Source organism: Coloeus monedula (genome assembly GCF_965178545.1).
Source record: "Coloeus monedula genome assembly, chromosome: 23".
Classification (NCBI taxonomy): domain Eukaryota; kingdom Metazoa; phylum Chordata; class Aves; order Passeriformes; family Corvidae; genus Coloeus; species Coloeus monedula.
This window is the reverse complement of record NC_138803.1, coordinates 1,978,625-2,006,312: the sequence shown is the minus strand read 5'-3', so window position 1 is coordinate 2,006,312 and position 27,688 is coordinate 1,978,625. Positions and strand designations below refer to the sequence as shown.

Genomic DNA, 27,688 nt, shown 5'->3' with positions numbered 1-27,688 from the left:
TGAATAGAAATTTTCTCAAGCTTAAGCAAAAATATCCCAGCTACACCTACAAATCCTTTAAAGTCTCCTGGGCTGATAATTCCTGGCGCGCTCTGGTTGGCAGCTGTGGAGCTGTAATGGAGACCATCCATAAAAACTGTAGTTCCTGGAGGGTAGAAAATTTTGCATTTGGCTTGTTTCTGTTTCCCAACCTGTGAGGTGCTAAACCTTAAGTCCTTGTATCCTTGGTGGGGTCGGTGGAGTCACATATGGAGCACCCACAGAGTAAATGCAGCAGATTTTGTCCTGCCAAACCACAGACCTTGTTCACCTGCTGGGATGATGCTGCACCTGGGAAGGATCCTACATCTCCTATTTGATGTGTATTTTGAAGGGTCTCTGGCTTTAAAAGTGATGAGGAAAGAAGGTTAAGTTAATTAATATCAAGATATTTGTTTCTCCCAACAGCGGTTTTCATAACAACAACATCAAAGCTATTCCAGAGAACGCATTTGTTGGGAATCCCCTCCTCCAAACAATGTAAGAAAATTAAATAATGTTTCCTACATCTTTATATTACCCAGAAAGGGACGTTTCCTGATGCCTTGGGTTGGGATTTCTGACAGTGGTCACAACAACAATCTGATATTTGCTATCCCTGTGCCAGGACAGGCTGAAATTGCTCTTTCTCAGCTCCTTTTTGGAATTGATGTGGGTTCTCCTTTCCCTGCAGCTGAACTTTGCTGCAGCACAGGCTGATAGCAAGGGAGGAACAAAATGCAGGTGGTCTGCATGGAAACTGTCTAAGCCCTGGTTGACATCTGCTGGTGTTTATTCCTTGTGTTCAGAAAAGCAGCTGCATGTGTCAGAGAGCTGGGATACCAGGCCCTTGCGTGTCTGCCCCAGACCTGCGGACACAAAGCTCTGCACATGAATACACCCAGCTGTCTGCCCATTTCTCCTCTGACCCAGGCACAGGTAGTGATTTTTGGATAATTCTCTGAACCACACAGATACTGAAAACTGTGGCAAGTGACAAAAGTTCTGCTTGTCCAAACTGGACTTAAATTATAGAAATACCAGTATCTGGAAAGCCATGGTGACACTGGGTGAAACCATTCACTGCTCCAGCCAGAACAACCAGCCTCATCCCCATCTCCCTTGGGCAGCATCCACAGAGTGATGATGGGGGCCCACACACCCAGAACGTTCATCTCTCCATTGGATCTGCCCATCTCAAGTCTCTCACAGTTTGTGGGGGGAAGTGCTTCTTGTAGGAGGTGACTCAACTCCTCCCATATCTCTCTGTGTCCCAGAAGAGCTCACTTCTCTCCACTGACTGTGACAAGGGGGAAAGGTGCTGCTGCTGTAGGCATGTGAGACCTGAGGAGGTGTCCTCCAGTGCAAGGTGTTTCTCAGTAGGGTTGAAGGAAGGCTTTACACCTTTCTAGCCCCTCTGGTTCAGCAGGACCCCAAAGGGCCCATTCAGAGCAGCAGGAGACCTCGGTTGTACCAATGTCCAGCTGAAACAGGCCAGTGGGAGAGCCTGTGGCTATCTGGGAACAAGACTTGCCCACAGCACAGCGGCACCTCGTGCATGGCTTACTGCTGGTAGCTCTGGGGCTCCTGACCTGTAACAGCAGCTTCTCTTTGTGTGCAGCAGGCTCTGACAAGTTCCTCTTTCCCATTGCAGCCATTTTTATGACAATCCCATCCAGTTTGTCGGACAGTCTGCTTTCCAGTACTTGCCAAAGCTCCACACTCTGTAAGTTCACCAAGCACATCCTCAGAGAGGTAACATCCAAGCTCCAAGCCCTATGTACTGGGCACCTTTGTGGCCTCCTCCCTCCCTTTTTCCAAGAGCCCCTGTGCCAACAGAGGACCATGAAGCCACTCTGTTGGCCAGCCCCAAAGGCTCCAAGGAGCAGACACTGCAGATGTTTTCTTTTGAGGAAGGATAATTTTGAAAAGGGCATTTTGGAGGCAGCCACTAATTCCTCCTCCCCACACAGCTGACAGGCACTGAGGCCTTCCAGGGTCTCCACAGCTGTGCCAGGAGCAGCAAAGACCTCACACACAAGTGCCACAGCTTTTGCTGCTGTTGCATAGTTGCCCAAACAGACGGACACCAAAGGCATCTGCCTTCCTGCACAAGATGGAGAAGTGGAGGAACACATCTCCCAACAACGTGGCACAAATCATATCACTGGGCAGCCAGCAGTGGCAGTGCTTTCTTCACATGTTTGGCCCTAGGCCTGCCCCAGGGCCAGCAGCACAGGCTGGGCACCACCTGGACCACAACAGCTGCCCCATGCTGGCTTTTCAGCCAACCTGTTGTGGCACAGCACTAAAAATATATAGGCAGAGGCAACCTCATAAATCTCTATTTATAAGCCTCACCCAGGCACATAAAATAAATCATTCAAATAGCCCTGCATTCTTTAGATCCAAATGCATAGACCCGGGGAGGCTTGGGTGGGATGCCCTGCTTACATTCCCCGTGGTAATTGCTTGGGGTTTTTTTATTTAATTTGGGTAGAGATCATGCCAAGAATGTCAGTGGCTGGGAGAGGCTTTGAGCTTGCCAAGCCTCCTTGCACAGAAGTTCCCAGCTCCATCTCGCTGTATCCACACAGAGCGAGGCTTCTGCTCCAGCCACAGGGACACGCTGGGTCTGGGCCTCTGATCACCACATCTGGGTGTGAGGAAGCAGATTTGCCACTGTGGCTGATGGCACTGGAACCTTGGGCAGTTGCACTTGCCTCCAGCTCTCTGCCCACCTCACCTCACCCTCATTTCTCTGCAGGTCACTCAATGGAGCAACGGACATCAGGGAATTCCCGGACCTTAAAGGCACCACCAGCCTAGAAGTTTTGTGAGTGGCACCTCTCTCCCTTTTACCCTGCTAGCTGTGCTCTTCCTCCTTCAAGGTGGTCCAGGCTGTTTCAGTGAGGACAACTTTCCCAGTGCTGTGCAGTATTCAGCTCTGCCTCTCCCTGGTCACTCACCCTTCTGCTTCGTTTCACCCCTGTGGCTCCTGAACGCAGCTTTCCTCCCCGTGAGTGGCTCTCTCAGTATTCTTGAGTGTGCTCCAATCTTTTTTTTTTTTTTTTTTTTTCTTCCTTCCCTCCTGCATCTGTGAAGGAGTGAACCTCTGAGTGCAGTGCTTCTGCTGAGCCCCAGTGTCTCTGCCCATACTGAAACCAGCACCACGGTGCAGTTCAGGAACATCTGCCGCCCACGCTGGGGCTCCTGCAACTGCTCTGGTCCCCTCCTCACCCCACCAGGCCCTGGAGAGCAGGGCCTTGGAGGACATGCTGCCTCTGGCCTCACATGGTTCTCCTCTCTCGGGCACTGGTCCCTGTGCTGTGCCCAAACTGGGCACCCCAGGAGCACACCTGGCCATGCCATGTCTCAGGGACACTGGGACACACCATCCATCCCTCATACACAGGCTTCTGAGGCAGTCCTGGCTCCAGGCCTGTCCAGCCTGGACGATGGGCACTGGGATGGCAGAGCCCACTACAGAGGGCACTGCCACCTGCCCCAACAAGGCCAAGGACAGCTGTGAACTCAGTACTCAGCAGTGGCCCAGAACTCTTCATAGGCACATTCACCTTAGCCAGGCCCAGCAGCAGTGCCTGTTTCCAAAACTGCCAGGCAGCTTTTTATCCACTCCAGGTATTTCATTATCCCATTGATATTGTCTCCCCTGCCACTATCTGGGATGGCAGCTGGGCTTCTGGGTCACACAGTCTGGGCACTGGCTGCCAGCAACACCTTTTCTTCTCTCTCCTCCATCCCTCTAGGACCTTGACCCGGGCAGGCATCCATTTCCTCCCCAGAAGGATGTGCCAGCAGCTGCCCAGCCTCCGAGTCCTGTGAGTAACACGTGTCTCTGTCCTGCCTGGTCCTTAAAAAATGCCATCAGGAACTGGGCTTTCCTTTTGTCTAGCTCAGGGAGAGGACCAGCTGTGGAAGACCATCCTGTGGTTCTTGTTCCCATTATCTTTTCTATGCAGAAATCATCACCTTCTTAATCACTTCCTTGAGCTCTTGCTTGTTCTTGAACTTGCTGCTTCATCCCAGCATGATGCTCTGGTCTCAGGGCTGCAGTCAGGCACATCCTCCTTGCTCTGCGCCAGTAGGAACTGCCCCCTCCATGCAAGGAGAGTAGAGAGGGTACAAAAGGAGGTGGGTAAGAATGGCCACAGCATTTCAGAGCTCCCAGCTATGCTGAAGCTCTGAGCCCAAAAACAAGGGGGAAATCACATTCACCCTCTGCCCCAGCCTTGGCTTATTGCAGTTGGAGCTCCAGCAAGTGCCATCATCTGGAGGAAGGATCCCAGGAGCGATCAGGTCTGACCTGATGGAGACCTGCGAGGCCACATTTCCTCATGAGGGGCAGCAGAGCCAGATCAGGGTTTTGCTCAGTATCTGTTTCTTTGGCTCTGCCTGCTTAGCCAGGCACTGAATGATGCTGGGGCAGTCATGCTTTCTCCTTTAGCTTGGTACATGACGAAATCAACATCTCAGAAAGATTCTGCAACATCTCAGGAATCACACCCCTGGTTCCTGAGATCCCCAACTATGTCTGCAGTCAAAGACATCCTCAGGAAATGCGTCATTAGCCAGATTTGTACAAGTTTGCAGCCTTAGGGCAACAGGAGGCTTGCCTCCCATCAGTCTTTATACAAGCAAGCTGAAAAAGAAAACAAGTTTGTTCCAGGAAAGCAACAGGAGTGAATTCTTGATCACAGAAATTGGTAACGAGAGTAAAACACAAAAATAAAAGAAGACAATTTGTAACTTAGGAGATTACAGGCTTTTGGTTCCAGCTGTCCCTGTAGGGAAGATCTCTCATCTTTAGACATCTGGACCAATTCAACGGATGACTTGCTATGAAAGTGCAGCCTTTGGACTGGCCCAGGCTCTTGGGTCCCAAACCCCCGTTTATGTTTGCAAGTTATCAGTTTGCAAACCCTCACAGCAGAGCCTGTTCTTGGTGCCTACCCCCTCCACGTGGGAGAGTTGTATTGGGATACACCACCTCGTTCCTTGCTCCTTGTTCCTCTTCCCTAGTGAGCTTTCCTGACATTAATTGCATTGCTTTCAGAGTTTGGAGAGAGAGTATGTGGGCCAGTGTTTGTGCATGTTTACATCTCTCTTGCCTTTGAAATGCCTTGGCCCTCTGTCCCCACAGACCCTGGGGTTGTTCTCTGCCTGTCTCTTGGCAGCCATAGGAGCTATGACTGTGACACATCTGACCACAGATGACACAGTTAAAGCTGCACTTCTGGCCTCACCCCACAGTGTGGATTCTCTGCAGGGACCCTGCACAGGGGCTGTAGAGCCACTGCAGGGGCAGAGGGTCACAGCCATCCTGGGATGCCACCCATGCTGAACCCAGCACACACAGGCAGGGCAGCCTTTGGCATCAACCTGGCATCATCCTGCTGCTTTCATCCAGAGCTTCTGCTCAGGGTGGAGACTTCTTATAGTCATGGTACATCCTGAGCTGGAAGGGACCGACAAGGATCATTGAGTCCAACTCCTGGCTCTGCACAGGACACTCCAGCAATCCCACCCTGTGCCTGAGAGGGTTGTCCAAATGGTTCTTGAGCTCTGGAAGATTTGTCTTCCTTCTCCAGCAGAAATAGGCGAAGATCCCCTGAGCAGAGCTGAAGTCCCTTGACGCCATCAGCACCCTCATCCTGGTATGTTCCCAACAGAGCACGAGTGACTGGGGCTGCTCTGTTTGTAGATTCTGGGCTGCACCCTCACTCTGGAGGAACCAGAAATAACTCCTGGGGCTGGTTCTCCCCCATGGCTGTTAGCTAAGCTACAGCCCTGTCAAGCCCAGTGGATTGACACAGGGACCAGGGACAAGTGACTGATGCCAAGGCTCTTTCTCCATACTGGGTGACAGCCTCCAGAGCCAAGCACAAACCTTTTGCTTGCTTTTCCCTCCCTCCTCCTCTCCACCACGGAAAACTGGTGGTGAGGGGGTTGGCAAAAAAAATAATTGAAATATTTTAGGAGCAATCTATTGGCAGAAAGATGGAAACCAAGTTTGGAAAGTCAGCAGAGAATCCACATACAAAACTTTACCCTGGGGCAAATTTCCCTTGAACAACCACAAATCCAGTCTCTGCTGGTGGGGGAAAGAGCTGGGTTTAAATGTTACTCCTTACCCAGTCTCTTTCAGCTTCAATAAATTCTCATTAAGCTGTGCCAGGGTGGGTTTTCCTTTGACTATCAAGCCAGTCTACTCTAGATGCTGACATGACACTGGGCCATGAACCAGTGGGAAAAGGAGTTTGCTGCAAACTCCTTTCGAGTGACAGCACCTGAAAGAACGGGAACCAGAGGTTTTCACAGTCTGGGATGTCCTGAACCAAATCTCTGCCAATGCCACAACCCTTTCCCTAACCTTGGGAGAAAGCCAGGAAAGGCTGAATGGGGAGCAGGCAATGGGCAGTGGGTTTGCTGTGCCAGGAGGGAGGAGAGCAGCTGGCTGGACAAAACCTCCCTGGGCTCTGCAGACACATCTGCAGCTTCTGGGAGCTCTGGCAGAAATCTCTCTCTGCTGTGCCCGCAGAAAGCAGGGCTGTGCATGGCAGAAGTGGCACGCAGCTGGGTGGTTTCACAGGTGGCTTTCACAGCTGACCAGAGGCTGGGGAGGAGGACAAGCCCAGCTGTACGAGCAGCTCCATCAGCCACAGGCTGTGCTGCAGGGAGCTGGGCTGGGGATGGAGGAGTGGGTAAATCATGGGGCAGCCCTTGCCTTGCACAGAGACACCCAGAGCCAGCATCAGGCGCTGAGTGGAGATCCCACTCACCGGGGTTGCCAAAAGTGGAGCTGTGCAGAATGAAGTGAGGTCACCTCACTCTCCAGCAGTACCTGCCTTCCAAGGGAGGGCTCAGAGGCACTGCCTTTTGATGTCCCAACATTCCTGTTCTGTCCTTCCCCTGCAGAGAGCTGTCACACAACCAAATTGAAGAGCTGCCCAGTTTCCATCGGTGCCAGCAGCTGGAGGAGCTGTGAGTATGGAGCTCGTTCCTACTGTACTCTGGGGGGAAAAGGGCTGTTCTGAGGAGAGGGGCAGTTCCCACACACAAAACTGCCTAAGCACGGGGAAAGTTGGGCATTACAACTCACTGGAGTGCAAATGGACCAGAGCTCCACTCTTTGCCCTTGTGCACATACAGAATAAAAATACACTCCCTGTGCATAGGAGCTGAATTCACTCAGGTCCTTTCAGAGGTCCCAGACACTTCAAACAGAAGTAGGATGTGACAGCACTGAATTCACTTCACTAACTCCAGTCCCACTATGAGCTAATCAAGAATGGGGTTTAATGTCCACCATAAATGTCTTCTGCTTCAAGGAGGGGTCCCATGCCATGGGCACAAAGCAGCTCTTATCCACCCTGCCCAGGGCCAGCCCCTCCTGAGACAAGGGGGATTCTTTCCTCAGGTGTAGCACTTGAACTGGGTCCTCTGTAGGCCCCAAGAGGCACCACTGTTGCTCTGAGACAAAGTTATTCACATCCAGCTCAGAGTGTCTGCAGATCTGGCCCTACACTTCAAATACAACACAAGTTCTTGGCCTTTTTGAGAAAAACTAAAAACAACAAAAAAAAACCTTTAAAAAAATTAAAATAGACTCCGTGATTTTTTATAGAATTCTGCTGCCTGGAAGAACAGATGTATGGGAGCAACATCCCCATAAAAAAACCCACAGGAGAGGTTGTCCCTGCTCTCTGCAGCACCCCAGCCTGGACAGCTATCCAGCCTTAGCAAACTGGATGTTAGGACACTGTGAAACCACACGAAAATGAGAGTTACACAGCCCCTGCTGCCTTTTATGGCAGCTGTGAGAGTACCCCCAGGAAAACATTTGAAAAACATAGAAAGTACACCAAAAAAAAGACAAATGTTCAGAATTCCAAACCTGCAGTTTCACACATTCCTTCTTACAAAAAATTTTATAATATGCCAAATTCGACTTAACATTAATAAGAAACCACAATAAATCCCAGTTTCTGGCTGAAGTCAAACAGATTATACCTTAAATTAATAATTTTTCACAAAATGAGTATTTGGTCCCTTAACCCCAAAGTTATTGTCCTGTAAGCCCCACCCCCACCAAGCATCAGCATTCCTGATGGTTTGGAACAAGTCTGGTGGTGCCTGGTGGTACAACCTGGCACACAACTCAGGTGTGCCATGGCTCTGCTGTAACTGCTGCTGTGCAGACCTTTACCTGCACCACACAGGTCATCCCTCACAGCTAAACACCCCTAAATTATTTTTCACCACCTTGCTCCAATACCCCTTCTGCCCAAACTCCACCTCTTCCAGTCAGTGAGACCCCCAAATTTGTGCCCAGAGCTTCCAGTGGCCCCCACATGAAATCTTGGCTAGAGGTAGAAGCGATGCCAGCCTGGTGACGTGGGGCACCAAGGGACCAGACTCAAATGTCCACCTTTGGAACAGGAGCTTGGCCAAATACCAGCAGAGACATTACAGCCAGCACATGAGGGTCCTTGTGTGAGATGAGTCAAGATCATTTCTGAGTCTAAAGGCAGGTTAACTACCTGAAAAATGCCCAGGGAGCTGCTGTAGGTGGAGCACCAGGCAGTGTCTGTCTCCCCTTGCAGAAGGTGGGGACACAGCTTCTGAAGGTCTGGGAATTCATGATGGGCATTCTGCAGGAATCCTCATAAATATTCCCCATTGTTTCACATTAGGGAAAACAAAACTGAGGAACTGAGCCTTTCCCACAAGGTGCATGGTTGGAGCATCCAGGATGTCTCTTGAGGGTTTGGGAAGTGTGTAGGTCAGTCAGCAGAGTCTGTGTAAACTCTCACCCTGCTCTTTCCCCTTCCCCAGGGGATGAAGGAGACAGCTGGAAAGGAGATGTGGAGGGCTGAGGCACTTCATGTGCAGATGTGGATGGTGGGTTTTACAAGACATCAATATTTTTCTTCAAGAAACACTCAGATGCCTTCAGCCCTCAAACTTCCATTCTCACCAAGGCAAAGGGCAGCACCACGTGATCCTTCCTGAAGGGTCACACAGAGCTGGTTGCTGATCACTGGCTCCAAGCTCCCAGCTTTTCCTCTGGAAAAAGCAGTTTGGAGGCTTAGGGCAGAGCAGAGTGGGAAACCAGTGTGGATTTGGAGTTAAAAGGGCACCTTTGGCCACTGCACATCAACAGTTCTTTACTGAGTCATGATGGCATCAAAAGCAGAGGCTGGCTGAGCCCTGGAGCTGCCTGGAGGAGAGAATGGCTCTGACAGGTTTTGCTGCTCATCCTGTTTAATTCTTGAAATAAGAGCAGGTCTCCCAAGCACAGCAACTTCCACTGTGACAGTCTGCATCTGCTGCATCCGAACAAAGATCTCCATAAAGTAGGAACACTGCCTTCAGCTCTCTTCTCAAAGCAGTTTCTGTTTTTCCAGTGGTCTCCAGCACAACAAGATCCACGAGATTAGAGCAGACACCTTCATGCAGCTGATGGCCCTGCGCTCCATGCAAGTATTGTCTGCCAGGGGACCAGCTGGGGTCATGCTGGGGAGGGGGAACTGTGAACCCAGATGGGCTGTGGGAAGCTCCCAACCCCGCTGCCTCTGTCTCTGCTGGGAGGCTTTTCTGTTGAGTCCCTCTTCCATTCTGCCTTAGAGAAGAAGAGGGCACAAACCATTCTTTTGGCTTCCCCTATGCCTGCAGACCCCCCTCCTTTCCTGCCCCCCTTGTGCCCACACCCCACATGCTCTCACCACACACTGCAGCTCTGCCAAAGCAGAGCCCACATCACAGACCGGCCTCCTGAATGCCAGGAGGAACTCAGGGCAGGGATTCACCCCGGTGTACCTGAGCTCCAGCACCCCTTGTGCTACACAGGCTGGTCCTGGGCCGTGCACTCCTGGAACATCCACGCAGAGCATCCTGTTCGGTTTGGAAGTTCCTCCCCACAACTCAAAAGCTTGTGTTCCATGTACCAAGTGCACCCAAGCGTGCCCTTCCCATGCACACAGAGTGACCTCCTAAGTGCTTGGCACCTTGGAGAGCTGGCAAGGCCCTGAAGGGCACTATTGTCTCTGTGACATCTGGGAAGAGCCCTGACGGTCTTTATTTGCTGTTCTGCTAGGAAGTGAACTAAATCACATAGAATCTTTTCCCATGGTGCAGCAATGTGAGTGCCATTTAATAGCCCAGCATTCCTAGGATCCCGTGGGTGTCATGTACACCATGTTTACAACCGCCCAGGAACACTGAGGTGTCACAGGTGACACTGCAGACACTCATGGAAACATGAGCATGCTGCTCCAGCCCACAGTCACACACACACAGCTGAGCAAGCTCTGGCATGGCCTTTGGGTATGTTCTGGTCCCTCTGGGAAGGATTCATGCCACCCAATTTCACACACATCTGAGCAGGTATCTTGGCTCCCTTAGAGCTGCAGAGATGAAGGTTGTCCTGTAGTCAGCCTTAGGGCAAGAAATGTGTCCCAGTTTGCTGGTTTCCTCGACACTGGTGACAGAGGGAGCAGAGTGCTCTCACTTGGCTGGAGGCAGAGCTTATTGAGGGGACTCAGTGAATCCAAAACACCTGTACATGACAGGAGACATTCCAAAATCACCTTCCCCAGACTCCTGGCCCGATCTGCCCTTGCTGCATCCAGCACTGTGACTGCACTGGGGATGCTCTGGCACCAAGGCATGACCTGTTTGGCACATTGGCAAAAAATTCCCAAATTTACAGAAATTAAGCCAGAAAAGAACCTTTCCCATTGGGCCTTTCCCATTGGTCTCAGCAGAGGAGCTCCTGCAAGGCAAATTCTTGTGCCCTCTGTTAGAAACCACCCATCTACAGACCCATAGTTGTCTGTGGGGAGCTGCAATGGGACAGAACTTGCTGCTGACCAAGGGGCTACAGATCCCACATGTGCTCCCACCAGGGCCAGGCCAGTGTCAGCATCTTCACTGCCCTGCTCTGCTCTCTTCTTACTGGTGTGTCCTTGCCTTGCAGAGACCTGAGTTGGAATTACATCCAATTTATTCACCCAGAAGCCTTTGTGACCCTGCACTCCCTCACCAAGCTGTAAGTTGCAGGGATATTTTATTCACAGTGGGCCATGGACAGGAGGTGTCTGAGGACCTCAGTCTGACTGCCTGGGCTGCCAGGACACCCGGGACACCCGGGATTTAGAAGGTGGAAGACTGATGTGCTGAGGTGCATGTCTCAGCACTGATGTGGACAGAATAAGTCCCAAGGTTTCCTATTAATACTATTAATAAAGGGATGATGAAGTGCAGGAGGGGCCATCTTCAAGATGCTCTCACCCTGAACACTTAAACCTCCATTTCCTGATGCTTTCATAGCTGCCTTAGATGCCTTTAAGGAAGATCAGCATGATGGGCTGTTTCTGCAAGAGTCACTGCAGACCATCTGTGCTGGTGCTGGGGGGTGCCCAGTTCTCAGGCCTCTCTCTATCTCTTGGGTATTTTATGGGCTGGGATCTGCAGCCATTCCTGCCCTGTTATGGAGGAAGAAATGTGTGGGGCACGTATGTGTACAGCAAGGGAGATACCACACAGCGCTTTCAGCGTGGCCACTAACCCCAGTCCCTCATTTTCCCAGGGACTGCAGTCTCAATACCTTTATCTCCAGAGGCTCCTGGCCCAGTGCAGCTCCCAGCCCCAATTTCAGTATCACATCATGGGAGCAGTTGAGGCAGTGCCCTCTGCTTGGCTGAGATACCACTGGCAGCAGAGCCCTGACCGTGGTCTCCCTCTCTGCTTTCCCCTCACCAGGGACTTGACTGATAACCAGCTGGTCACGCTGCCCCTGGATGGTTTGGCTGGACTGACCCATCTGAAGCTCCAAGGCAACCCAGCTCTCTCTGAGCCCTTCACCAAGGAGAGTTTCCCCAAAATGAGGTACTTGGAGTGTCAACTCTTTCACTTCTGGTGTTCAGCACAGCCTGTATTTGCTTACAGCACTCAGCCTCCTGCTCTCCTTTTCCATCTCGTGCTTTCTCCACACTTCCAGGCCCATGGGTAGAGAAAGATCCATCTGCTGCTAACGCATCTCATCTTTATTATGTTCCATGGGAGAGCAATGATGTGCTCCCAGGCCACCACCCCCACCCCAAACACACACATACACAAGTGGAAAGCATGGAGCAGGCCCAGCTCAGGGCTCCTCTCAATGGAAAACATTCCCAGAAGCAGTCCTACCTAATGACATCCAGGTTTCCTTCCATAAACTCTGCTTGTGTGGCCGTGTCTTGTCTGTTATGGATTAATGAGGAGCCTGAAGGGGTCAAACGGATCAAGAAGAGGCTGCAAAAGGCTCAGAACACAGTGCTGTGCTGCAGGCTCAGACTTTCCTGACCTTCCTTGGCTCCTGGGTCTCAGCGTGGCACCTGCCCTCAGGCTTAGGCACCCATGCTCCAGAGAACACAAATTCCCCTCAGATGAAGTCATCTCCTGCTTGGGTGTCTCAGGGAGTTCACTTCAAGCCAAGAATGCATGAGCCGATGCTCCCACTCATCCAGGATGGGTTCCCAAAGTTCTCCAGTTTACACACAGGGCTGGGGTCACAGGTCACTGCACCAACACAGGGCTTAACAGCTCAGGCCTGAGGAAAAGTGTGGAGCTTCACTTCAGGCTGCCTCAGCAGCAGTGCCTGCAGGGCTCTCTCTTCTGACTTCTTTAACTCATAGCTGGGATCTGCTGCATGACTGGTTTCCAAATGGCAGGGGATTCCAGAAGCTTTTGGAGGGTTTTCTACACCCAAGATCATAGAACAATAGAATGGTGTGGGTTGGAAAGAAACATTAAAGCTCATCCTGTTCCACCTCCTGCCATGGGCAGGGACACCTTCCACTAGCCCAGGTTGCCCCAAGCCCCGTCCAATCTGGCCTGAAACATTTCCAGGCATGGGGCAGCCACAGCTGCTCTGGGCACCCTGTGCCAGGGCCTCTCCACCCTCACAGGGAAGAATTTCCTCCCAATATCCCATCAAACCCTGCCCTTTCCAGTAGGAAATGAGGATTCCTTGTCCTTGTCCCTCCAGGCCCTTGTCCAAAGTCCCTCTCCAGCTCTCTTCACAGAACCACAGAATCAAAGAGTCACTGATATTGGAAAAGACCTCTGAGATCATTGAGTCCAACCTGTGCCCAATCCCCACCTTGTCACCAGCCCAGAGCACTGAGTGCCACCTCCAGCCGTTCCTTGAACACCGCCCAGGATGGGGACTCCAAACCTCCCTGGGCAGTCCCTTCCAATGTCTAACAAGCCCTTCCTTGAAGGAATTCCTCCTGATTCCAACATGAGTCTCCCCTGGCATAGTTTGAGGCCATTTCCTCTCGCCCTGCTGCTTAGTGCCTGGGAGAAGAGACCAATCCCCACCTTGTTACAATCATCAGTTGTAGGGAGGGAGGAGGTCCCTGCTGATGGGGGATTCCTTGAGCTTCCTTTTCTCCAGGCTGAGCCCCCTCAGCCACTCTCCATATGACTTACTCTCCAGACCCTTCCCCAGCTCCATTTCCCTTTTCTGGACTGACTCCAGCCCTTCAATCTCTTTCTTGAAGTGAAGGGTCCAGAACCGGAAACAGGACTCAAGCTCCAGCCTCACAAGTGCCAAATCCCTTTAGGCACTGGAAGGGGCCCTGAGGTCTCCCTGGAGCCTTCTCTTCTCCAGGTGAACACCCCCAGCTCTCCCAGCCTGGCTCCAGAGCAGAGGGGTTCCAGCCCTCGGAGCATCTCCATGGTCTCCTCCAGACCCGCTCCAACAGGCAGTCCCTTGTGCAGGGTGGGTCAAGTTCAGCACTTCCCAGGGTGTTTCTCCTCTAAATTCGTTCCATTGGCATCTCTTGAGCCGGTTTGGATTTGTACAAGAGAACCTGAGCCAGCAGCAGTGCTTCATTGAGCCATGCCAGGCAATGGACCCATTAACATTCCCTAAATTTTGGGGTACTGCCATTAAGTAGCCCTGCTCCTGGGGCATATGTCTGGAGGAGTCATCTGAGAGCAGTTCTTAGCCTTGCTGGGAGCATCTGCACCTCCCTACCACCTTTCAGTAATAGGATCTAATTTGGAGCTTATAACAGGAAATAAGCTTGTATACAGAGTTTCCAGACCCTCCCAGGGCTCAGCCAGAAATGTTTGGGAACATAAAACAAACGCATATTTTTAGATTATAGAGTTTTACCACATTTACTGATCTTGTCAGAAGACCTTAATTGTCTGGAAAACCTGAGGTTCCTTTGCCTTCATCAGCAGTCTCCCTGACTTCCAGCAAAGCCCAAAACGCAGCTGCTGACAGACAGCCTGGTATTGCATCCAGATGATGCTCAGCTGCTGTTGAATTAACCTTGTAATACATGCTGTAATTAGTGACTAACAATTCAACTTTCAAGTAGAAATCAGACATATTTAAATAACTTGCTTCACTTTGGGAGACCTGAGACTTTCTGCCTGAGCTGGGACTCCTGGAAGTGGAGTTTGAAGGTGCCTCTCCAACCCTCAACAACAAGCAAGGGGAGCCTTGCTCTAGGGAAGCTTCTCCCCTTGAAGGAAACAAAGGATGTCTGGCAAAACACAGCCTTGTGGTAAAAATTGAAGATTGTACATGGCTAACACAGTACTTGTGCTCGAGGCACCAATTCTGGCGTGCCCCAGGTCAGAGAGAGTCCAGCTGCGTTACTTCTGTGCATTGCTGAAGCGACTTTGGCATCAGGAAAAGTGCTGCTGGCTGGGCTAGCTAGGTGGCTTCTCAGCAGAGGGAGCACGGCAGGAGCCGACAGGATCGGCTCACGTTAGCTCGGAGACAAAGGAAGAGAGACGCTGTTCGGGTCTGGCTCCCAACAGGTTTTATTGTTAGAAGTTTCGCAACCCAAACAAGCTCGGAAGGGATGGAATGCAATGGGATGGTTCCCTGAGGCTTTTCCCCAGTTTTATAGGGAGTTTGAAAATCGCGGTGAAAGGGGAAAACAACCAATGAGTTACAAGCCAGGGGGAGGATACAATTCAACAAGAACCACTGGGGGTAAACCGAGAGGCGGGAGTTATAGCAGAGAACCAGTGAACAACCAAGTAACCGAGAATTTTCCCGAACTGGGGGAGGTGGCTTGGACCCGGGCACCGCCCAGGGGGTGCAGCTTCGGCTTCTGAGCCGCCCCTGGACCCACCCTCTGAGTCTGCCTCTTTGGGGAACTCGATCCAGGGGATGGGCTGGGAGTGATTGGCATCACGCTGCCCCAGCCCCGCAGTGGGCTGGGTCACACCAACACATGGCATATTGGGGAGAGGGGCTAGTTTAGTCTGAGGAGAACAGCAGAAGGGTTTTTAGGAGTGTGGTGGTTTAGGAATGGTATTCTCTAATTTAGTATTCCCGCTAAAACCATGCACCACTCACTCCTCCCCAACGGGAGGCACAAAAGGCCAAGATCACAGGCTGAGATAAGAACAATTTACTGGAAACAGCAATGAGATAAGATGCAAACAGTAATAGCAAAAATATTAATAACAAGAAGTATAAGAAAAGAAAATTATTTACATGGAAAGGCCCCCAACAACAAACGAGTACCAGATGGCTCCCCCATCACATTTGCTCCCTTCTCCCCAGAAGAGACTCCCTTTCCCCCAGCCCCCAGCAACGAGTACAGAATAACCTCCAGGTCCTGGCCATGCTCCCTCCCTGCTGCAAAAATTAACCCTGTTCTGGCTGGAACCAGGAGAAGGAACTATCTGGGAACTTTAGAGCAGTTTCCAAACCTGGTGTTTAACAACATTTTATTGACTGACGATGTCTTAAGCACCAGAAGTGGGTCAGTACAGAGACACCATGGGGTGCCCTGGGTCCACACCCTGTCCTACACGGAGTCCTTCACCAAAGCAAAGTCCCTCTCCACTGTAACCATCACCCTACAGACCAGCTTTTGTCATGCCAGCAGCACATGTACCAAAAGCTGAAGGATACAGAGAAGATCAGCATGGCTCCTGTGCAAGGACATCACAGAAATTCGTGGAGTGTTCCACATTTTTTTGACTCTGAGGTTAGCTCAGCTGGTTAGAGTACGATGCTAATAGCACCAGCGCTGTGGGTGTGACCCCTGTATGGGCCATTCAGTTCAGAGCTGGACATGATGATCCTTGTGGGTCCCTTCCAACTCAGAATATTTTGTGACTCTGTATAGATGAGTTTCATCTTTGAACAACTGAAGGAGCTAAGCAAAAAGTGTAAAGCAATGGAAAGTCAGGTCATGGAGGGGACACACTTTAAAGTTCTGCTTTTTTCTGTGCAGAGTCCTGGAGGTGCCGTACGCCTACCAGTGCTGTGCCTACGGGAGCTGCAGCAGCTTCTTCAGGGTGTCCAGCCAGTGGGAGGCAGAAGACATGAGCCCTGAGGAGGAGGATCCCCACAAGAGGACCTCAGAATTGTTCCCAGGTCATGCTGATAACCACTGTGAGTAAACAGGGCTGGACAGTGACCAGTCCCTGGCCTGCGAGTTCGGGTGCAATCCTGCATGTGCAGGAGTGGTGCCACTGTCAGAGGTGACACCTGCCTCAGGGAAGGCAGGCTGAGCCTTCTTCAGCACAGGTGGCCCATTGCTTTGAATGGGCTTCATTTGGTGATCCCACGTGGAAGAAAGAGTAGATCTGGCACATCCAAACCTTCACAATGTAACCAAAGGACCTGGCAGTCCTCCATGACATGGGCATGTTCATCAGTTTGGCCTTGCTGGCTATGGAGGGAGGCTGCCCAAGGCACTGGAAGGTGGCTGAGGCTACCTGGGACAACTGGGCTTGGTCATTAGACTTCTGGGCAATGTGGAGCCTTTGGCATCAGTCTTCATTGATACATCATCTAGAGGAAGGACCCTGGGATTAATCTGGGTAAGAGAATGAACTCAAAGACCTGGAATATTCAGCTGGCTGGAGGTAGAAAGAGCTGTGTATGTGCTACTTTTGTACACACCCCTGGTGTTACGGCGAAGGTCGGGGCTAGGTGTGACAGCAGGACACATTTGGGGAACACAGCACAGGGACTGGCCAAGGCAGTGAAGGAGCTCCATGGTCAAACAGCACTTTCTGTCCAGGAGTCAATTTATTCTGTGCTCCAAAGTGCAGCTCTGCACAGACTGAATGAGGCCAGTTCCAGGAGGCCAGCAGAGAGTGCAAGGCACCCCTGCACTCCCAGCCCCACAGCACAGCAGCAGCTCCAGCACAAGGCTGGTGTGATCCCTTTGCAAGAGAATCTCAGAGTAACGTAAAGAAAAGCGTGAGCCCCTTTGCTTCCTCTGTAACTGCTGGAGAGTGGAAACAGCATTTCAGGACACAGCCTGGGCGCTGCATCTATTTATATATCTATGTACACACAGTGCACTTCCAAGGTCTGAGACACCCTGTAGGCAAATCCACACGGTAGATGGAGAGAGGGCTGTGTCCCTGGAGAGCCCCTGACCCACCTGCTCCCAGGAGCACTGAGCATCCAGCCACAGCTGGGAGCTCTGCTGTGTCCTCCCACATCCTGAGCAGGCAGGACTGGATCTGGAGGCAGATACTGACCCAGAAGCTGCTGGATGCTGTGTTATGGGCAGGATGACTGAGACACTTCGTGACACAGCCAGCAAGTGACCCACAAGCCCTGTGCTCCTGCTCCTGCCCTGATCCTTCACAGCCTGAGAATAAGCTTTAGACATGCAAAGAGTCCAGCCAGAGGGTAGCAAATGTGATTCCTGCTGGCATGATGTGGCTCCAGGAAGCATGGTAGACTTGGTGGTAACACTGGCCAGACAGTACAGAGGAGTCATGTTACAGTCATTGCTGCAGGATTTTATTCTGAGCCAGGTCACTTTTTCCATCATTAATGCAGCCCATGCCGTAGCAGTCCTGGTGCAGATAGTTGTGGGGTTTGCCCAGCAAGTTATAGCATTTGTGGAAAGATCTGGTTTGTGACAAGGGGCCACAAATCTGCTTTTGCTCGGTACCAAAGTCTTTGATGTCCCAAAGGATGCTCTCACCTGGCCCTGTCAGCAGACCAAAACCTACTACAGGGTTCCAGGCCTCCAGGCCACTCTCAGCCTCACGGGTGGTGTGTTCATGAGATGCTGGGACCCGAGGGGAATGCTGACTGACTCTAAGACGTGCCAAATGAGACTACTTGCAGCTCGTAAAGGCTCCCACTTTCAGACATTAAAGCACCAGATCCGTTTTGAAATATCAAAGCACAGAGGTGCAAACATGAAATGCACAAGGAACATCATTCCTTATGATGTGCAGCTTTTGCAGATGACTCTCCAGACCTTCAGCAACAGGGTCTGCTCTTGCTGATAAGGGGTTTGTGATATTGCTGTTTTACTTAATCGTTGCTTTATTTCTGTTCCCTGTGCTTCCTTTCCAATGGCCACTGGTGGCATTTAGCTGGGTTATATGAACCTTGTAACACTTCCTCATTAAAGAGGAGAAAAGCTCCCAAACATTCCTTTCATGCAAGAGGGAAAGTGGTCTGCTTAAGAGAAAATACCTCGGGGCTGTGTCGCAGCAGGGTCCAGCCAGGCTTGTCAGGGCACTCACATGCTGTGAGAGAATTTGTGAGAGGGACAGGGAACACCTCCAGACAGCTCTGTCCTCTTGATGCCTGAGGTGGCCACCTGAAACACAGAGATTAGACAAGAATAAGGGAATAAAGGTAGGTATTTATTTGAAGGGCCTTCAAAGGCACACCCTGGGCAGTCAAAAGGCTACACCCAAGATGGACCCTGGGTCATGTGTTCTTCACACTTTTATAAGTTTGGTTCATTTGCATATCAGGGTTAATTCTCCAATTATAACCTCAGTTCACGATGTAATTACCCCAATTTTCCCCCCCTTCAGAGGCTTTTTAGTTTACACATTTTGTGGCCTGGTGTCCTTGAGGTGGAAACCTAGAGAGGTTTGTTATATCTGACCAGCATGAGCAAACAGCAGCTAACAGGCCACAAGAAACTTCAGAGTTACACACCAGGCAGTGCAGGATTTGAAAAAGTTAAAACCTAAGGCATCACTCTCAGCCTTGTGCATTGCTTCCAGTCCTTCCCAAACAAATCCATGGAACCTCCAGCTGGGTAGTGAAAGGCAGCTGGTCCCAGGCAGCCCATGTAGGGATAAGAAAAGGCTCCCCAGTGCCCAGCCCTGCCCTGCCCAGCAGCGGCTCCTGCAGCCTCTCCTGCTCCCATATCCAGCACCCATGCCCCAGCCAAGCCCTGCACCTGAGGGACCACCAGAGCACACAGACACAGAGCACATGTGGTGCCACAGACCCCAGGGCCAGATCAGCTCTTCCCCATCCTTCCAGGGCCCTGGATGCCTGGGAACCCACCCCACACCACCCAGGTATGTCCATTTGCATCTGAGTAACAGCCACTTGAGGCCCAAAGTAGTGTGGTCAGTGCATGTCTCATCATTCTGTCACCTTGTCAAAACAGATGTTTAAGGTCTCATTTCCAGCACTTTCAGTGTTTGGGATATCATAGAATTGTAGAATGGTTTGGATTTGGGAAGAGCCTTAAAGCTCTTCTCATTGCACCCCTGCCATGGGCAGGGACACCTTCCACTCTCCCAGGTTGTTCCAAGCCCCATCCAGGCTCACCTTGGACACTTCCAGGGATGAGGCAGCCACAGCTTCTCTCCAGCTCTCTCGGAGCCCCTTTAGGCACTGGAAGGGTCTCTAAGTCCTGGGGCCTTCTCTTCTCCAGGCTGGGCAATCCCAGCTGTCTCAGCCTCTTTGGATTACAACTGGCAGTGTTTAGCAGACAGCCCTGTCCCAAGTCCATCCCCTGTGGCTGAGCAGGATCCCAAAGATGGCTCAAGGGCCTGTCACCAGGACAGCCCCCAGCAGTCCCCAGCAGCTCCTAAGAGTGGCTGCAGAGGAGGGCAGGAAGAGTGCCCTGGGGCACTTCCACCACCCCCCCCAGCACCTCCCTTTGGGACCTCTGGTTTGAGGATGGAGAGGGATGTATTCACTGACAAGCACATGTTTGCAGTAATGGAACAAAGCTGTGGGGAGTGAGAAGGGAGCGATCCTCGGCAGTAGGACACTGCTTCCCCCAGCCCAGCACCTCCAACAGCTTGTAAAGTACTAATGAACTTCTGCAACCATGTGGCAAACCCTGGAGGGACCTTAGAGATACACTTTTCCTACTTCTGTCATTCAAGAAGGCTACTCCAGACCCAAAATAGGATCTGCCCAGGCCCCTTGCAGCCACTCGTGCCCTTACGCCGAGGAGAGGGCAGGTCCCTGCAAACCCTGGGGACTGCCCTGGCTGAGACAGACAGGACTAAGGGGGAAAAGCATTCAGCCCAGTGTTTTCTCTTCTATCCCTTCTCCAGAAATTCTGCTCCTCTTCCTCTCACTTGACTTCTGGTACAGGCAACTCCTTTCTCGTGGAAAGGGCACTACTGGCAAAGTGGGTTTTTTCCATAAGACCTCAGAAAGTGGAGTCACCTCAGCAAAATTCAAATAAATAACAGCTTCTTCAAAATCAATACAGCCTGCCTTGCTAGGACACAACAGCCATTTTCCTTTCTCCACAGTTCCCAGACTGGAGAAGGACTGGTTTCTAGCAGAGAGAGGTACATTTTGCACTTTGAATCCCGCTGTGCTGACTAAGGATTGCTCTGTAATTCCCAGCAGGCTTAGTAGTCCAGGCAAAACAAAAGATCTTCCTTCACCTCATGAAAATGTTTAACCTGGGCTTAAAACCAGGCTTTGAGGAGAAAATGGATGGCACAGGTTACACTTTCCCAAGGGCTGGGTCTCAGCAGAGCACAGAGAGAGCGAGCCTGTGTCTGTTTTATTCGGGTATCGTGACTGCACATCACAGCCTCCGCACTGTGGCTGGAAAAGACACTGGAGATTTATAAGACTATAAAATACAAGGATGAAATATTTTTCCATCCCACTGTGAGTTGTTCCTTGCCAGGATCCAAAGCAGCAGTAATATTTCAATTCTTACGCAGACAGATTTTAAAAATGACTTTTTTTTCCAAAGCTCCCTGAAACTGAGAAAGCCATGAAGCTTGTCAGGAGGCACTAAAGATAGCACGTTATTTGTCATCATCCTTTAATCAAATAATCCCAGTCACATCTACAAACACAGGCAGAGAGCAGAGCTCATGAGAGGCACCACTTCTAAACAGATTAGACAATTCCACTCAGGTCAACCTTATCTTCAGCGCTGTGGAAATTTGCCTTCCTGGCCAGTGTCTGAGCTGCCAGGTGCACACCTGGGCTCCAGCATCAGTCCATTCATCCAAGAGAGAGTTCATCCCACAGATCCAGCTCTCTGTCTACCAGGCTGTAGCAAGAACAAAACCACATCCTTTCCCTTTCCTCCCACTGGCAGAAAGCCCTCCAAAGATCTCCACTGGGAGCTGAAGGCTGTGCTGGTGCCATGGGTGGGAACGGGGCAGCAGGACAGCAGCTGTCCTCACTGTGTCCCAGTGCTGTCAGTCAGCGGGACCTTGGGGAGAGGAACAAGAACAAAGCAGAAAAGCACGTCGTGGATTAGAGTGAGAGGATGCCATACGCCTTGGTGATGACCTACACTGAAAACACAGCTGAGGGCTCGGCCCCATTCCCTTCCAGCAGCTTCTCCCTCAGCCAGGGGGTCTCTGCCTGACCCTCAGCTAGCCCCAGCCTGGCTCGGGGTGCCACTGCCAGCATGACAGAGACGCTGGTGCAGGGCTGGGCTCCGCAGCCTGGCTGCACAAGCCCCACGGATGCAGAGTCTGCAGCCACAGGCAACCAGTCTGCCTTCAGCAAATCCTGGGAATATCCACGATTAAAAACAGTCCCAAGATTTTACAGGGCATAAAATAAAGCAATAAATGTTGTGTTCCCTTGTCTCTTTGCTGCTGAACCGTTTGGCGGTGGTGACTGCTGACGAAAAATTTGTGCTGCAAGAAGAGGCTGATGGCTCCCTCTAAACAAAGCCCCAAAAGCCCCGTTGATGAACAAACATTGGACAAGGCCTGCCCAGAAAGCTCCCATGGAGAAGATGCATTTGAAGGCTTTGTGTTCTGTAACCACACAGGCTGGAGTATTTATTTACTTTTAATAAAGCTTGCTGGGAGGAGGGAACCGCAGTCACACAGCTCTGGGATCTGGGGCTCTTACACTTCAAATATTGGGAGTAACCTAAAAACAGAGGGGTTGGCTACACTGCAACCCACCAACGTTTACAAGATCTTCTCCCTCTACAGCAGTGACTGCAGGGGACAAATTTTACACCAGCAGCTACTTTGAACTTGCAGGCTGGGAACTGGCAGGGAAGGCCTGTGTGGAGGACAGGCAGCAGGAAAAGCTCCTGGCCCAGATAGCTCTGATGGTTCTATTTGTTCTTCTCTGAGCACCATTTCTTGTTCTTTTCTCCCCAGATGACCTAGATGCAGATGATCTTCAGTTGGACCTTGAGGAATCAAAGCTGCACCCCACTATTCAGTGCACACCAAGCCCCGGTGAGCAGCCAGGGAAACCCTTTGAACAGAGTTGAGATCCTTTGAGCTTCTCTAAATCCCCAGGATCCCCCACAACCTTTCAGATCAGAAGCCTGATAGGTTGGGCTCAGGCCAAATGGGGGACAGATGAGAAGTTTCCATCTCCCCATTGGATGTAGCTGCCCTCCTATGAGGAGAGGCCCAGGTCAGGATAAGCCTGATCTAGAACCCCAGGTATCACCAGCTCCTCCATCCACTGACCTGCTGCACTCAGATCTGGCTCTCCAAAAGTCCCTTGCACGGCTTACACTTGGCTTTGTCTCAGCCAGCCTGGAATATTGCATGGCAAGGCCTTGTTCTTGATGTCCTGATCATACCTGTGGCACTGCAAACTGCAGGGACACTTCGCTCTGTTTCCTGAGGGAGAGAGAGCAGGGAGGCACTGGACTACACATGCTGGCTGGGGCTCGAGGAAGTTGCCTTCTGATTTTGTCCCTGTTCATAGCTCAGTGAGGTCCTACACAAGCACAGCTGGAGGCTGGAGAGGTCTGGTCCCTGCCAGCCTGCTGTGGGACGTTGGCAGGGACAGAGCTTCCACCAATCATTCCACTGAGTTTGTAGCAAAAGGAACAAGATTTTGTCTGATGGCATGTCCTGCTGCCTGGCACTCTGAGCATCACCTCCGTTGAGATGAGAACAATTTCTCCATTTCCTCTAATTTTGTTTGGTCTCTACCACCTAAAACTTCTACCATCCTGTTTTTGTTTTTGCTGAGCCCCTCACTGAAACATCCCAATCCCTCCCAGAGGCAATTGTATGCCATTGCCCACTCTCTCTTTCCCCGCTCTCTTCTTTTTTCTTTGGCAAACAGCTTCCACACCAGTCCTCTTTTTACCCCTCCATGACCGTCCCTTACTCACTCCCCCTTCCATCCACTTCTGTTCTTTCTTTCTCTTGATATCTTTCCATGTTTTGCCTGCCCAGACCCCTCTGTCCCTCCCCTGCCACGCCAACTCCCTCCCTCTCTCCCTCATTCCCAGACACTTCACCTCATGGTGCTCATCCCCTCTGTGCAGAGGCCATTCACACAGAAACAGTCAGACACCTCTTAGGCAAGGTCTTGAGTGTACAGAGAGAGGCTGGCAATGCCAGAGCAGGATACAGCATCCTGACAGATCTCCACACCACTAAGTCCCAGGGGGAACATGAGGAGCAGGTAATGGTAGAGGGGCCCAAATGCCAGCCCAACACCAGGAGTGCGGGTCAGTCTGGAGTCACGACCTTCTTACATTTTGGGAGCTCTGATCAGTTCCTTGTTTCTCACATTTCATTTCAACTTCTCCCTGCACCTTTTTTCTGCCCTAGACAAGATCTGAGAGGATGCCAGAGGCACTCCAGTGTGGGTTCAGGAGCGCAGGGGAGAGCCAAGAGGCAGCTGAGGAGGAGGGTGGACAATGTCGTATTTTCCTCGGCAGCCCTCAGCCCTCACGTGGCTGGTGGAGACTTGGCCCCTACTCCGAGCAGCACCACTGGAGAGAAGCAGTGTCTGCTGGGTGTAACTTGGGGTTTGTCTTCCAGGTCCCTTCAAGCCCTGTGATCACCTGTTTGAGAGCTGGATCGTCCGCCTGGGAGTCTGGGTCATCGTTCTGGTCTCGGTGCTCTGCAATGGGCTGGTCATCCTGGCTGTCTTTGCTTCCCCCAGCTACCTCTCCCCGGTGAAGTTCCTCGTGGGCTCCATCGCTGGGGCCAACATGCTGACGGGCATCTCCTGCAGCATGCTGGCCCTCGTGGACACCCTCACCTACGGCCACTTTGCCAGATACGGCGCCAGATGGGAGACGGGTGCGGGCTGCAGGGTGACAGGGTTCCTGTCCGTGTTGGCCTCCCAGGCTGCCATCTTCCTGCTCACCCTGGCTGCTGTGCAGTGCAGCCTCTCAGCCTCCTGCGTGCGGGGCTATGGGAAGTCCCCCTCCCTAGGCAAGGTCAAGGCTGCTGCCTGTTGCTGCCTGTTGCTGTCCTCTGTGGCTGCCGTTCTGCCTCTCTTCTCCATTGGGGAATACGGAGCATCCCCTCTCTGCCTCCCATACCCCATCCCAGAGGGGAAACCCGCCACCCTGGGCTTCACTGTGGCCTTGGTGATGACAAACATGCTCTGCTTCCTGACTATCACCGGCACCTACATCCGACTCTACTGCAACCTGCTGAAGGGGGAGTTCAGCGCTGTCTGGGACTGCGCCATGGTCAAGCATGTGGCCTGGCTGATCTTCACCAACTGCCTCCTCTACTGCCCAGTGGCCTTCCTCACCTTCTCCTCTACTCTCAATCTCTTCCTTATCACCCCAGAGGTCATCAAGTCCGTCTTCCTTGTGGTCCTGCCCCTGCCCGCCTGCCTCAACCCCTTGCTCTACCTGCTCTTCAACCCCCACTTCAGAGATGACTTCCGCCTGCTGAGGCAGAAAGGGCAGGACAAGGGCAGCTTCCCCCAGTCCTGCAGGGCTGATGACATGGAGAAAAGCTCCTATGACTCCACCCAGGCTCTGGTGAACTTCTCCGACATCGACCACATCTTTGATACCCCTGATTCCCTGGGAGTGCGCCCCATCCTTGACAGCTACAGCTTCCCCTCCATGACGCTCATCCCCTGCCAGCAAAGGGTGGGCACTAGGGGGAAGGAGAGGGGCTTCTCTGAGCACTGTCCCTGCCTCAATGACAGTGAGATGCTGATAACTTCAGAGAGCCAAGATCTGTCCGGCAGCAGCCTCCGGATAACCTTCTTCCCCTCCCCACCCACACCGCCCTACACATCTCACTTATAAACCTCCTCAGAGCAGCCGTGGGAACAGCCCCACAGCACACGCCGAGGGCCAACACCAGTGCCGAGGGGCCAGCAAGGTGACACACACTGCTCCCTGAAAAGCACCAGTACAACCTGTCTACCCTCATCCCTCTCATACCTGCCCAGGCAACAGGCACCGCTCTGCCAGCTGCCCCTGGCCTAGAAGGGCTCTGACTGAGCTCCAGACACTCAGGGCTGGCCATGGGGGGAGACAATCCCTGTGTGAGTCTCACTTCTGCTAGGAACTGTCTGGGAGAGAGCCCCACTGCCTCAGGAAGTGGATCAGGGAAACCCTCCTCCTCCTCACCCTGCAGCATCACCAGCCAGGAGGAGCCTGCAGCGAAGCCAAGCGTGTTTTCTCAAGGCAGAGACGTCTTAACCAAAGCCATTGCTCTGTGGCAACTGCTGGAAATGGCCAACTACGATGACATGGCCACCCACAGGAACCCCAGGCCTTGTCCTCTAGGGCTCTCTGCAGGTCCCACACACCCCTGGAAATGAGCTGGTGTCATACGCCATCAAAAGCACCGAATCCATGTGTACACCTGAGTTTTGGACCACCTCTATTTTGGGAATCCCCATTCATTCACTGGGAGCCTCATGGGTTGGACACAACCCTCACTTCCAGATAAGACCAGGTGGGGATGCTCAGTGTTTCAATCTAACCCACAGTGTCTCACAAGGGGTATCTGAAACCCACAGCAGCCAAACCCAAACAGTTCCCAGAAAACCCATGTGCTCTGCCTCAGGTCGCCCAGCAGCACCCAGCCAAGGTACCCAAGGGCACACCGGGCCCCCTCCACCTTTGCCACCCCCCCTTCACACAGCACAGCACACCTGGAGCACTCCTGTCTGTAGTCACCTGGCTCCTGGTCTCAGACATGGTGAAAATGGGGTCTGATTGCCTCATTGCCCCCAAACCTCACTCCTGGAAGAGGCTCTTGGTTCTGGGTACATGTCCCACACACAGTGTAGCCATTTTGGGGACTGCATGTGCCTCCTCCTATTTTAAGGGCAGGCAGCTGGTATAGAAGGAGAAAACAGAAATCAGCATTGTGGGATGGTGGCATCAGGAGGACATAGGCCACTGGGAACAGCCTCAAATCCACTCCCTGCAGCTCAGGGATCTCCCAAATCCATTGACTCCATCACAAACCCTCCCAGTGCCACCCAGTGCAGCAGGGAGCCCTGTGCTCAGAGCTCGGGCCCTGGGCAAAGCTTTGGTTCTGCTGACGTTACTGCAGCTGTTTGTCACTCATTTTCATGAGACAATAAATGAGCCCCATTGCTGACCAGTGGGTGGTTTCTGTCCTCTTTCATGTGAGGAGCACCTTGGTGCTTCTCTTGGCAGCTGCTGTGCCTTGGGTGTTGTCTGCATTGTCCAAGTGAGAGCTGGGAAATTGTGTTGGGTCCACGTGAGCTGATGTGACCCTCCCCACTCCTCCAGAGGGAAGAGCCAAATCACCCACCTTTATGCAGCAGAACTGTAGCACCAGGGTCCCTCTCCAGGTGCCATGGACCAGACTCCTGTGAGCTGTACCCTGTGATCTGCTGCTCAGGGGTTTGGGTTCATGAGCAGGACAGAGTCTGTGGCATAAAAGTGTAAGGACATCATGTAACAGGGTCTCCCATGGAAAGCCAGGCTCACCAGCCAGAATCTGGCTCTGCTTCCCTCCTCTGCACTTGAGCCCTGTGGTCTTATCTCAAGAAGAAAAACTTGAGAGATAGCAAGAAATCAGAGGAACAAGATCCAAGGATTAGAAAAGAGGATGGGACCCCCAAATTTAGTGACAAAATGCAAAGCTCTGCTACAGTCTTCAGGTGGGAACTGTGAAAAACATGGCCTGTTGTGAGACTTGAATCCTGATCCAGACATCTGATACCCTACACATGCTCAAAATCTGTTTTCATGTTTGGCTCATTAAAAACACAGCCATTTCCTTCCATGTCCTTAGGGCTGCTCACGTGCACAGGACTGGGAAAGACCCATCCTAGGTCAATTTCCAGAAACAAAATTCTCCTTTGGAAGTGGGATGAACCTCCTGGAGCTAGTCCAGAGGAGGACTACAAAGTTGATTACAGAGATGAAGCATGGGGAAAGGTTAAGAGAATTGAAATTGTTCAGCCTGGAGAAAAGAAGCTCCAGGGTGACCTAACTGGGGCCTTCAAGTACCTGAAGAGAGTCTGTAATAAAGATGAAGAGAGACTGTTGACAAGGGCCTGGAGTTACAGGACAAAGGGGGAATGGCTTCAAACTGACAGGGAGTAGGTTTGGTTAGATATTGGGAAGAAATTCTTCCCTGTGAGGGTGGGGAGGCCCTGGCATAAGGTGCCCAGAGAAGCTGTGGCTGCCCCTGGATCCCTGGCAGTGTC

At 51.9% G+C, this 27,688-nt stretch overlaps 1 protein-coding gene across 1 annotated transcript in view; it reads left to right on the top strand.

Annotated features, from left to right (window-relative positions):
* The window catches only part of LGR6 (leucine rich repeat containing G protein-coupled receptor 6), a gene marked incomplete at both ends in the record, with an annotated part of 149,761 nt that extends 124,466 nt beyond the window's left edge, over nucleotides 1-25,295 (top strand). The window contains 11 exons of the mRNA XM_082296250.1: nucleotides 448-519; nucleotides 1,673-1,744; nucleotides 2,786-2,854; nucleotides 3,789-3,860; nucleotides 6,958-7,023; nucleotides 9,450-9,530; nucleotides 11,021-11,092; nucleotides 11,806-11,931; nucleotides 16,305-16,465; nucleotides 22,420-22,500; nucleotides 24,058-25,295. Of these exons, the coding sequence (XP_082152376.1) occupies nucleotides 448-519; nucleotides 1,673-1,744; nucleotides 2,786-2,854; nucleotides 3,789-3,860; nucleotides 6,958-7,023; nucleotides 9,450-9,530; nucleotides 11,021-11,092; nucleotides 11,806-11,931; nucleotides 16,305-16,465; nucleotides 22,420-22,500; nucleotides 24,058-25,295 (2,110 nt within the window). The remainder of the gene's footprint in view (nucleotides 1-447; nucleotides 520-1,672; nucleotides 1,745-2,785; nucleotides 2,855-3,788; nucleotides 3,861-6,957; nucleotides 7,024-9,449; nucleotides 9,531-11,020; nucleotides 11,093-11,805; nucleotides 11,932-16,304; nucleotides 16,466-22,419; nucleotides 22,501-24,057) is intronic.
* Between the last annotated feature and the right edge of the window lie 2,393 nt (nucleotides 25,296-27,688).